This window comes from Balaenoptera physalus (genome assembly GCF_965194825.1).
Source record: "Balaenoptera physalus genome assembly, chromosome: 10".
NCBI classification, from domain to species: domain Eukaryota; kingdom Metazoa; phylum Chordata; class Mammalia; order Artiodactyla; family Balaenopteridae; genus Balaenoptera; species Balaenoptera physalus.
In genome coordinates this window covers 86,609,302-86,622,168 of record NC_138889.1, presented here as the reverse complement: position 1 = coordinate 86,622,168, position 12,867 = coordinate 86,609,302, and the positions used below count along the sequence as shown (strand labels likewise).

Here is a 12,867-nt window from a genome sequence, read left to right as displayed (position 1 = left end):
TAAAATACATCCAGACTTCATGGAAATTCTTGCCGTTGAATTGTTTTAAATCTCAGTGACCTGTTAAGACTTTTTGGCTGATTCTATTTGATAAACTGAGATTATATTGCTAAATAGTGACTAGAGTTTTTCATTTGGGAAGGTTTTTGGTTTTTGTTTGTTTTTTAAAGAAAAATGTTCAGAAAAGAAAAACTAAAACGACACCTTGCTATTTAACAATATATCAACTGCAAAGCTTGATCAAAGTTTAGATGCTTTCATTTAGAATCTCACCAGTATAAATCTGTAATCTAAATTGTTCAGTAAATAGCTGTTGAGTGTTTACTGTCTGCTTGGAGCTAACCTTGTCATTTTAGGCCTATAGAAGTAAAAACTGTTCTCATTTGGGGGAGATAAGATTAACACATAGAAAACACCATAGCAGTTAAAATGAACACATTGAACAATATATGTTAATTTTGTCCTGTAGTAAATAATTATACTAAGAAGAACAAAACAAAAAGTGACAAAGCAATCTAATATCAAATAGGAACTTCTCAGATAGTTTTGCTGCTCTGAAAACTTTGAAGTACTACAAATATTGAATTTTTATAGGTTTCTTTACTACGTATTCCCTTGTTTTCTAATCTTTACTTCAGACTTTTTCTTTTTTTTTTTTTTCTTGGCTGTGTTTTTGGGTCTTCGTTTCTGTGCGAGGGCTTTCTCCCGTTGCAGAGAGCGGGGGCCACTCTTCATCGCGGTGTGCGGGCCTCTGACTGTCACGGCCTCTCGTTGCGGAGCACTGGCTCCAGACGCGCAGGCTCAGTAGTTGTGGCTCACGGGGCCAGTTGCTCCGCGGCATGTGGGATCTTCCCAGACTAGGGCTCGAACCCGTGTCCCCTGCATCGGCAGGCAGACTCTCAACCACTGTGCCACCAGGGAAGCCCCTACTTCAGCCTTTAGTTTTCTAAACCTTATTACTAGAAGTGAAAAATTGTTTTTCAGCTTTAACTGTAATCCAGGAAGCATGACATATGTGTGCACCAAGGCATTCCTGAAATTAGGATATATCTTTGGTATAACATTATCATAGAATAAATTAATCTGTCCTATTTTTTTTTTTTTTGCAAAGACAAAACCTTTGCTCTCAAAGCAAATAATCCCCAATACTTGAATTTACCAGTATGTAGAGTAGAATATAAACATTGGAATAAATGAAGTTTTTATGGAAGGGAAGAATTAAAAGGGTATATGTTTAGGTGTGGTGTTAAATGATTAATAACAATTATTTACTGAGCACATAGTAAATCTCATGGAGTGTGCTATGTACTAGGTTACAGGAGAAAGAATACTTAGTCTCTACCCTCTTTGAGTTCACAGTTGGGAGAGATAGGTGGGTGGATAGGATAATAAAGTATACTCTAAATGCTGTGGAGGACAAATACAGAATACATAACTTGAACTGAGATAGAGAATCCTGGGTAAGTTTACCCTGAGAAGGAAGCTCCCTCCCCTCCTTCAGTAAATCTGCTCTCATTGCTACTGTGCAAATAGTTCTCATAATTTATGCATAGTGCTAAGAGAAGAGGAGACTAGAGAAATTAGATAAAAGTCTAATTGATTTTTTTTTAAGATGAATTTTTTTTTCCTTAAGGATAATGGGAAATCATTGAAAAAATTCAGGTAAAGAAATGACATAATAATCATATTTGATCGTTACGTTTGGCTAAAAAGTATCCTGCAAGAGAATGGATTGGCTAAGTGTGATTGGGATAAAGAGAATGGAATGAATCAAGAGATTACTATAATGGGTGGAATTGATATGACCAAGGAAGGTTGACAGTAGGAATCAAAGATGACTAACAGGTTTCTGTATTGAGCAGCTTTCTGGATGGTGGAGGATAAAGAATAAAGGAGGAACAGTAGAACTTTATAGTTGTGCGGTTGGTTGTTTTAGGGAATGGGAGATCACGTTTTTTTATGTATTGAATGTATTTAATTGGAGTAAAATACCTGTGGAGTATCCAAGTGGAGATGTCCAATATGCAGTAGGCTATGTGAGAGAGGGATCTCTAGATGAAACATATATATTAGAAATTAATTAGCCCATGGTGGGAGTTTACCTTAAGGGAATGGATAAGCTCACCAAGGAAATGTATACTTTAGAGTGAGAAGAAAAAAGAACCAGGAATAAACTTTGGGGAACATGAACACTTGAAAGCTGTGCAGAGGAGGAGAAAGTAAAATAAGAATTGGAAAGTGTTTACTTGATTTAGTAATAATGATTTATTTTTGGCTTTGTTAAGAGCAGGTTTGATGGAGTAGCATACTGAAAGGTCAAATAATTCTGTTTGGAATTGAATGGGAAGTGAAGTTGAATATTCCATAACAGTAGACCATTTTACATTTTAGAAGGGTTTGCTGTGAAGGGGGTAGAGGGAGATGACAGAGGTTTAAGGGAGCAGTTTTCTTGTGTGGGAGAGGAAGGGAGAAGGAGAGGGGAAGGAAGAGAGAGAGAGAGAGATAAAGCTACTGGAAAACATTCTTGGCAATGGATGAGGAAAAGAACCTGAATGAGGTAGAAGGAATGGAATCTGGAGCACAGGAAAGGGATCAGTATTTGAAAGGAGGAGGCTAAATTCAATGGCTAAAAAGTGTAAATGAACATAAGACTCTTTGTTTTCCTTTTGCCATTAAATCTTGGAGTTTTTAAGACCATTTTCTCTTTTCTTGTTCCATATTCTTACCTTCATCCATTCCCAGGACCTTAGTTCCTATTTATACACCAATGACTAACATATTTATAGTCCAGATTGCTTCTCTGATCTTGAGAATCATAAATTCAGATATTTACCTTTTTTCTGAAAGTCTTAATGGGACCTCAAACTCATAATGCCCCAGACTTTGGTGTTTTGTATCTAGGTAAATGATAAGACCGTTTGTAGAATTAGTTGCCTGAGCCAACTCACTATACTCAATTCCTCTCTTAAGCTTCATTCCTCCATAGCCAGTCTCTTACCAAGAGTTATGGAGTTTACTTCTCAGTAACTCCCTAATCCATTCTAGAGCATTTAGCTCTCATCTTTGGTTCTCCTGCAGTACATTCTCCATTCAAGAGCCATCCCAATCCTTTCAAAATAGATGTCTGATCATATAGTATAAAAACAAAACTTTTAAGGACATGCATTTGGTTTCCACTACTTAGCTCTCTAGTCACATCACTCTATAAATTCCCTTACTCTCTTCACTCTATCATTCATTTATTCTCCTGTACTCACCTTGTTCCCTTCATCCAAAAGGCCACTAGTTAACTTCTATTTATCCTTCAAATCTCACTTCAACCTACACATCCTCAGTAAAACCTTCTGACCTTGATATCAAAATAAAATAAGCTCCTATATACTAACAATGAACAAGTGGAATTGGAAATTAAAAACAATACAATTTACATAAGTATCCCCCAAAATAAAATAATGAGGTATGAATCAAAAAGTGTATAAGATCTATATAAGGAAAAGTTCAAGACTCTGATGAACCAAATCAAAGAAGAACTAAATAAATGGAGAGATATTCCATATTCGTGGATAGGAGACTCAATATTTTCATTATGTCATTTCTTCCCAAGTTGATCTGTAGATTCAATGCAATCCCAAATAAAATCCTAGCAGGTTATTTTTTGGATATTAACAAGCTGATTCTAAAGTTTATATGGAGAGGCAAAAGATACAGAATAGGAAACACCATATTGAAGAACAAAGTTGGAGGACTGATGCTACCTGACTTCAAGACTTACTATAAAGTATAAAAGTATAGACAAAGAGATTGGTGGAGCAGAATAGAGAACCCAGAAATAGACTCACATGGATATAGTCAACTGATCTTAGACAAATGAACAAAGACAATACAGTGGAGCAAATATAGTCTTTTCAACAAATGGTGCTGGAACAACTAGTCATACACATGTAAAAAATCAATAAGTATATAAATCTAGACACGGACTTTACTTCAGGAAAATTAACTCAAAGTCGATCACATACCTAAGTGTAAAACACAAAACTATAAAACTCCTAAAAGATAACATAGGAGAAAACATAGCTTACTTTGGGTATGGCAGTGACTTTTTAGATACACCAAAGGCATAATCTATGAAAGAAATAATCGACAGGCTGAACTTCATTAAAAACTTCTGCTCTGTGAAAGACAGTATCAAGAGAATGAGAAGACAAGCCACAGACTGGGAGAAAATGTTTGCAAAAGACACATCTGATAAAGGACTGTTGTCCAAAATACACAAAGAACTCAATAATAATAAGCATCCTGATTTAAATATGGGCGAAAGACCTTGACACTCCTGACCAAAGAAGATATACAGATGGCAAATAAGCATATGAAAAGATACTTCCCATCATATGTCATCAGGGGAAATGCAAATTAAAACAACATTGAAATACCACTGCACATCTATTAGAAGGGCCAAAATCCTGAACACTAATATCACCAAATGCTGGTGAGGATGTGGAGCAACAGGAACTCTCATACAGCGCTGGTGGGAATGCGAAATGCTTTTGCCATTTTGAGAGACAGTTTGGAGGTTTCTTACAAAACTAAACATACTCTTACCATATGATCCAGCAATTGTGCCCCCTTGGCATTCACCCCATGGAGTTGAAAACATATCCATATAAAAACCTCCACATGGATGTTTATAGAGGCTTTATTTATAACTGCCCAAACTTGGAAGAAACCAAGATGTCTTACAGTAGGTGAATGGATAAATAAAGTGTGGTATATCCAGACAATGGAATATTATTCAGCGCTAAAAACAAACAAGCTCTTAAGCCATTAAAAGACATGGGGAAACCTCAAATGCAAATTACTAAGTGAAAGAGGCCAATTTGAAAAAGCTACATACTGATTCCAACTATGTGACATTCTGGAAAATGCAGAACTATGGAGACAATAAAAAGATCAGTGATTGGCAGAGATGGTTGCAGGGAGAGATGAATAGGCAGAGCACAGGATTTTTAGGGCAGTGAAAATAGTCTGTGTATTATAATGATGGATATATGTCATTATACTTTTGTGCAAGCCCACAGAATGTACAGCATCAAAAAAGAACTCTGTGGTAAACTATGGACTTTGCGTGATTATGATGGGTCAGTGTAGGTTCCTCCTTGGTAAAAAATGCACCATTCTGGTGAATGATGTTGATAATGGGGGAAGCTATACATGTGTGGTGTAAGGAGTGTATAAGAAATTTCTGTACTTCCTCCTAATTTTTTGTAACCCTAAAACTGCTCTATAATAAAGTCCCTAAAAAAAAAGTGTCCAAAGTACAAAGAAATCAGCTATATAAAATCTAAGTCTGAGAGTTTCATAAACAGCGTGTATATCACCCTTGTGGCCAAATAGTGGGACCATTTCCACAAGGGTATTCTGAGAAGTCTGCAGGTACAATTGAAAGACTGCAGTGACCTATTAAAGGTACACCAGAAAACATAATGGTCATGATAAGCAACTAGCGCCCCATGACAGAAGTGCGTACCCCTTTGGTTGGCCTTTTGAGTTTTCTGAGACCGAGGGCTCATATTACCATTGTGTCTGTGCATGTAAAGCATATAACAGAAATGGTGAGGCTTATCATGGGGTCTGATAGTATTCTGGCAGCATAATTGAATGAGTGAATGCCAGGGTCATGCCTGCACAGAGGGAGTTCTTGGACCCCATGCAATCCCTTTTTGCTTCCTGTCAGTATACTCATAAAGGGAAATCCCAGTCCTGAGTTCCAACATCACAGATTGTTTTAGCTGTCTTTGTATTTTATATAAATGAGGCCATACACCATTTACTCTTGTGTTGGATTTCTTTTGCTCACTGTTATATTTATGAAATGTCTGTTATTAATGTGTACAGTTGTGGAGTATTTGTTACTGTATAGTATTGCTATATAGTATTGTGTAACTGTGTCACAATTCATTATCCATTCTACTGTTGAAAGGGATTTGGCTAGTTTACTATTTGTGGCCAAACATTTTTCTAACATGGTTGTACCAATTTACACTCTTACCGGGAATGTTAGAGAATTTTGGTTGCTTCTCATCCTTACCAACACTTAGTATTGTCTTTCTTTTCATTTTAGCCATTTGGGGAGGATTATGGTATGACATTTTCATTTGGATTTGAACTGATGAAGTTGAGCACCTGTTCTTATGTTTATTGGCCATTTGGATAACCTCTTCTGTGAAGATTCTATTTGTGTCTTTGCCAATTTTTAAAAATTGCACTGTTTGTCTTTCAATCTGGATTTGTAGGAGTTCTTTTTATATTTTGGTTAAGAGTTCAGTTTCAAATAAATGTGTTACAAATATATTCTCTTAGTCTGTGGCTTTCCTTTTCGTATTCTTTTAATTTAATTAAATTTATTTTTTTCATACAGCAGGTTCTTATTAGTTATTTGTTTTATACATATTAGTGTATATATGTCAATCCCATCTCCCAATTCATCCCACCACCACCAGCCCCCCACCCCAGCTTTCCCCCCCTTGGTGTCCATATGTTTGTTCTCTACATCTGTGTCTCTATTTCTGCCTTGCAAACCGGTTCATCGTCTTTTGATTTTAGTCAGAATGTATTCTGAAGGTTTTCTCCTTATGTCTAGCACTTTATGGCTAGGTTTGCCTACTCCCAAGAGTTCAAAGATAATCTCAATATTTTCATCTAAAAGCCCTGCTGTTTACTTTTAAACATTTGAGTCTGCATGCTGGTGGAATTGATTTTTTTTTTGTCTTTGGTGTGAGGCAGGGCTGAAGGTCTATTTGTTTTTCCTACATAGATATCCTATTGACCTAGCACCATTTATTGAAAAGACAGTTCTTTCCCTGCCATATTGAACATTACTTTTTCAGTAAATAGAGTCACACATATTAGGTAGACTTTTCTGGACTTACCATTCCATTGGTTAGTGTATGATTCTTCAGGTTCTCCAGAAGGATGACTTCTTTTCTCTCAGAATTTTAACCACCTGTACTGCACTGCACTCAAGCTAAATCAGTAAAAGTAAGATGCTCACCCTTTGGAAATCCCTTCTTACAAGTTTGACTCACCAACAAAATCTTGTTCTGTTCAATCTGTAGAGCCTTCACATAATTGTTCTTGTATTTTGTCCTGAGTTTGTGGTTGTTACTTAAGGGAGGATTCGTCTGTTATGAGCTTACTTTTTAGTGACTGTAAATGATTTCTTTATTGCTGATATTGGTTACTTGTGTTTCTTCTTTTTTTCTTTTTTAGGTTTGCTAGGGATTTTTCATTTTTATTAATCTTTTTTTTTTTTAAACCCAACTTTTGGCTTTTAAATTTTTTTCCTGTTTTTGTAAAATTTTTTACTTTCTATTTTATTGATTATTGCTCTTATTATTTCCTTCCTCCTACATTCTTTGGTTTTGATTTGCTGAAATTTTGGGTTTTCTCTCTTGTGATAAAAGCTTAATTCATTGATTTTCCACCTTTCTTCTTTTCTAGTATACTATTTATAGTTAAGGGTGATTTTCCCCAAGCACTGTTCTAGCTGTATCCTACAACTTTTAACATTTTATGTTTTCATCATTTATTTTAAAACATTTTTTACTTTTTGTTTAGATTTCCTCAATAATTTTTGGAACACTTTTGAGAGTGCTGAAATACATGAATTATTGGATGCCAGGAAAGCAGGTGTAATCTGGGACTGTCCAGGGCAGATGAGAACTTATGTTCATCCCAATTGTAGTGGATTCTTAAGTATAAGCAGAAAACTGGGATTTTAAGTTAAAATTTAAAAATCCACTATATACTCATCTGGGAATATTCAGTGTAATAGGGTAGATGTGTCAAAAGATAAACATGTTTTGGTTCAAGGAGATTTTTCAAGTAAATGTGTCTATAAAGGTGAACAAGACATCTTTAGTGGTAAACACTAATAAAACACTAAAAATTTTTAGTGTTAAAGGAAAAAGAAATTCCAGAGGTAGAATGGCCCAGCATAGGTGTATCTCCCAATCGGGGACTGTTGTTCTTCTTTGCATGGAGCCCAAGTAAGGAATTTAACAACTGCTGACTAATGCCTGGTGCCCCTTTCCTGTGTCAACTAGAGGAGTCTCACAGGCATAAAGCTGCGGTGCTAATCTAAGCCCATGCATTATTCTAATTATCCTGGACATTTCTGATGAGGTATCAATTCCTCCACAGTATGAATAATTATGGGACCCCAGGGAAAGGCCAGATATTTAAAACCATTCCTCGTGAAGCTTCTTACATCACATCTACTGATTTTGCATGAAAGATCATTTAGACTAGTGCTGATCCCCTCTGAAGAAATAAATATTTCTTGGCCCAATAAGTAGTGTTAGCAGAGGGAAATATTTTGACTGCTATTTCCCAGTTTAAGAATATGAAGTTTCTTGTAGGATAAGATGAAAGTTAAAAATCCTAGCAAACATTTTCATCGTAAATTCAGAACTAAATTACACAACATTTTTTTAAACTTTTTTGTTCACAGCTCTTGTTCTACCTTTCTTTGAATTATATTTTCTTAGGAAACACTTTTAAAATTATTTTCAAATTTGGTAGCATTAATTAATTGCATTCTCTACATTGAGTTGTTTCATAATCTCGTCCATATCCATTATGATATTTAGTTTCTCATTTGTAATGCTATATCTTTGGATTTTTCTCTCAGTAACTTTAAAGGATTAAAAATAATCTATTTTAATGCTATTTTCATAGAATGATGCCTTAGATTTAGGCATTAATTATTTCCTTTTCTAATGTTACTAATTTTTGTCTTTTTCTGAATTTAATCTTTCTTCCTGCTTCTCTTAGGTATTTTTTGTTGTTCATTGTAGCACTTTTAAAGGCAATAATTAAAATATAGCTGTAGTGGCTTATTATATTATAATTTCCAGGTAAGCCCTGTCCTGTAGTACTTCCTGTGTTGATGGAAGTGTTCTATATCTACACTGACCAGTATAATAGCCATTAAATACATATGGCTATTGGGTACTTACAATGTGGCTGATATGATTGAGGAACTGAATTTTTAATTTTGTTTTAGTAATTTAAATTTAAACACTACTTTTGGCTAGTTGCTGCTGTATTGGACAGCATAGCTCTAGATCAATATTTAGCAAAATTTTTCTATGAAAGACCAAATAGTAAATATTTTAGGCTTTGCAGACCATATGGTCCCTGTTGCAACTACTTAGCTCTGTTGTTGTAGCAAAAAAGCAACCATAGACAACATGTAAACGAATGAGCATGGCTGTGTTCCAGTAAAACTTTATTTGCTAGAATGGAGTGGGCAGGATTTGGCTTATGGGCCCTAGTTTGACAACCTCTGCTCTACATAAAAGATGTATCTAGGGATCTATTTATTTTTCTTTTTCCTGCTCTGTATTCCCTGGGGGTCTTTTCCTGTAACATTTTAGAGAGATTATTACCCTCCTTGGGTTGTTAGTCTGTATTTCTTCAACTTTTGTTTCAACTTTTCTATTTTTTTGTATATGTGGGGGGAGTTGGTGGTGGACAGGCATTCTATTTTAAATTTCTTTAAACTCTACTCTTTGTTGCTTTAATTCTACTCTTTCATATGCCTGTTGTCGCATAGATACAATATCTTAACTAATATCTCTGAAGATGTTAAATAGAATTATTTTCCTTTTATTTTCCTCCCTGAATTACCTCTGATTTCTCCAGAGTTGCTTGTTCTGTTTTTCATCATGGGCCTTCTTTTTCATTCTTGTGGTTTCCTTAAACGTTGCTGATCCTTGGTTGTTCATTCATGTTGATATATGACCAGTTGAATAATATAGATAACTGGAGTGGGTTTTCTCTTCTTTCTTTCTCTAGCAAATTACCCTAAACGGAAAGAATACTGATGGAAATTCCTTATGGGTAGGTAGGACTTAGTATTTTTTTATTAAAGTATGTCAATTTACAATATTATGTTAATTTCAGGTGTACAATATAGTGATTCAGTATTTTTATAGATTGTACTCTGTTTAAAGTTATTATAGGGCTTCCCTGGTGGCGCAGTGGTTGAGAATCTGCCTGCCAATGTAGGGGACACGGGTTCGAGCCCTGGTCTGGGAAGATCCCACATGCCGCGGAGCAACTGGGCCCGTGAGCCACAACTACTGAGCCTGCGCGTCTGGAGCCTGTGCTCCGCAACAAGAGAGGCCGCAATAGTGAGAGGCCCGCGCACCGCGATGAAGAGTGGCCCCCACTTGCCGCAGCTAGAGAAAGCCCTCGCACAGAAATGAAGACCCAACACAGTCATAAATAAATAAATAAATAAATAAATAAATAAATAAATAAATAAATAAAAATTTAAAGTTATTATAAAATATTGGCTATATTGCCTGTGCTGTGCAGTATATCCTTGTAGCTTCTCTACTTTGTACATAGTAGTTTGTACCTCTTAATCCCCTACCCCTATTTTGCCCCTCCCCCCACCCCTCTCCCCACTGGTAATCACTTGTTTATTCTCTATATCTATGAATCTGTTTCTGTTTTGTCATATTCATTCATTTTATTTTTTAGATTTCACATATAATTGATAACATACAGTATTTGTCTTTTTCTGTCTGACTTATTTCATTAAGCAAAATATACTCTAGGTCCATCCATGTTGTTGCAAATGGCAGAATTTCTTTTTTTTATGACTAATATTCCATTGTATATGTATACTACATCTTTTTCATCCATTCATCTGTTGATGGACACTTAGATTGCTTTCATATCTTAGCTATTGTAAATAATGCTGCTGTGAACACTGGGGTGCATATATCTTTTCAAATTGTGTGTTTTTGTTTTCTTTGGATATATATCCAGAAGTGGAACTGTTGGATCATGTAGTTCTATTTTTAATTTTTTTGAGGACTCTCCATGCTGTTTTCCATAGTGGCTCTACCAATTTACATTCTCACTACCAGTATATGAGGATTCCCGTTTCTCAGACTCCTCACCAACATTTGTTAGTTGTGGTCTTTTTGATGATAGCCATTCTGACAGTTGTGAGGTAATATCTCATCGGGGTTTTGAGTGACATTTTTCTGATGATTACTGATGTTGTACATCTTTTCATGTGCCTGTTGGCCATCTGTATGTCTTCTTTTGAAAAATGTCTATTCAGGTCTTCTGCCCAGTTTTAAATTGGGTTGTTAAATTTTTTTGTTTGTTTGCTTGTTTGTTTTTGATATTGAGTTGTATGAGCTGTTTATATAGTTTGGATATTAACCCCTCATCAGTCATATCATTTGCAAATATTTTCTCCAATTTAGTAGGTTTTCTTTTTGTTTTGTCAATGGTTTCCTTTGCTCTGTAGAAGCTTTTAACTTTAATTAGGTCCAATTTGTTTATGTTTGTTTTTGTTTCCTTTGCTTTAGGAGACAGATCCAAAAAATATTGCTACAATTTATGTCAAAGAGTGTTCTGCATGTTTTCTTCTAGGAGTTTTATGGTTTCTGGTCTTAGATTTAGGTCTTTAATCTATTTTGAGTTTATTTTTGTTTATGGTATGAGAAAATGTTCTATTTTCATTCTTTTACATGTAGCTGTCCTGTTTTCCCAGCATCACTTATTGCAGAGACTCTCTTTTTTCCTTTGTATATTCTTGCCTCCTTTGTCATAGATTAACTGACCATAAATGGGTGGGTTTATTTCTGGGTTCTCTGTTATGTTCCATTTATCTGTGTTTCTGTTTTTGTGCCAGTACCATACTGTTTTGATTACCGTAGTTTTGTAGTAGTCTGAAGTCAGGGAGTGTGATACCTTCATCTTTGTTCTTCTTAAGGTTGCTTTGGCTATTTGGGGTCTTTTGTGTGTCCATATAAATTTTACGATTATTTGTCCCACTTTTGTGAAAAATATCATGGGTATTTTGATAGGGATTGCATTAAATCTGTAGATTGCTTTGGGTATAGGTAGGACTAATTTATTGGTGTGTTTTGCTCAGAGTGGATAAGCAGAGAGCAAGCAGACAGGCCAGGTCCGTCTCTAATAGCCTGATAAGGAGGATCCTATCCTAGGTTTCAACCACTATACTTTGGAGCCCAGATTCCTCAGGCAGGTTAAACCTTTTTTTATCCTCCATAACTATTGGTTCAGCCCACAACCCCTTTCTACAGGAAGAAAAGTTACATCTTCCCTGAAACATTCTCCTGTGTGTGTAGTTGGACAGGGGTCAACACACTTTTTTGGAGACTAAATAGTAAGTATTTTAGGTTTTCCACATGTCCTCTTTCATAACTTTTCAACGTTACCATTGGAATGCAGTTGTAGACAGTATATTAAAAAATGAGCACAGCTGTGTTTTGATAATGCTTTGTTTATGAACACTGAAATTTGAATTTCATATAATTTTTACGTCACAAAATATTCTTCTTTTCTTTGAGCCATTTAAAAGTATAAAAACCAGTCTTAATTTGCAAGGTATACAAAAGCAGATGGTAACCTGGAAGGTTTGCCCTGTGAACCATGGTTTGCCAAACCCTGTGCTAGGATGTTGCTCTCTCTGCCCTATTCTACCTATCACTGTTATTTCTATCTTTTAAAAAGTTTTCATAACCTGTAGTATGTTGCTGCTTTTCACTCCCTTTTAGTGGCCTAAAGGTCGGCCTTTCATTCTACCGAGGCCTTCAGTGGATTGGATGAGGTCCACGCACATTAGGGAGGGCAATCTGCTTTACTTAATCTGAGGATCCAAATGTTAATCTCATCCAAATACACCCTCACAGTAACACCCAGAATAATGTTTGATCAAATATCTTGACACTGCATGGCCCAGTCAAGGTGATACATAAAATTAACCATCTTTCTCACATAGCTGGTAAATGATAGAGCTAGGATTCACAACTG

The 12,867-nt window shown here is 35.7% G+C and overlaps 1 protein-coding gene across 7 annotated transcripts in view; it reads left to right on the top strand.

Annotated features, from left to right (window-relative positions):
* Positions 1 to 12,867, top strand: part of IMMP1L (inner mitochondrial membrane peptidase subunit 1) — a 73,836-nt gene that overhangs the window by 1,027 nt on the left and 59,942 nt on the right. The window contains exons 2-3 of one of the 7 annotated variants that reach the window (XM_082476740.1): positions 9,859 to 9,903; positions 12,138 to 12,220. The exons of 5 other annotated variants lie outside the window; for them this stretch is intronic. In XM_082476740.1, coding sequence (XP_082332866.1) covers positions 9,887 to 9,903; positions 12,138 to 12,220 — 100 coding nt within the window. In that variant the 5' untranslated portion in view covers positions 9,859 to 9,886. The remainder of the gene's footprint in view (positions 1 to 9,858; positions 9,904 to 12,137; positions 12,221 to 12,867) is intronic. One more of the 7 variants, XM_082476742.1, reaches the window with a different exon arrangement.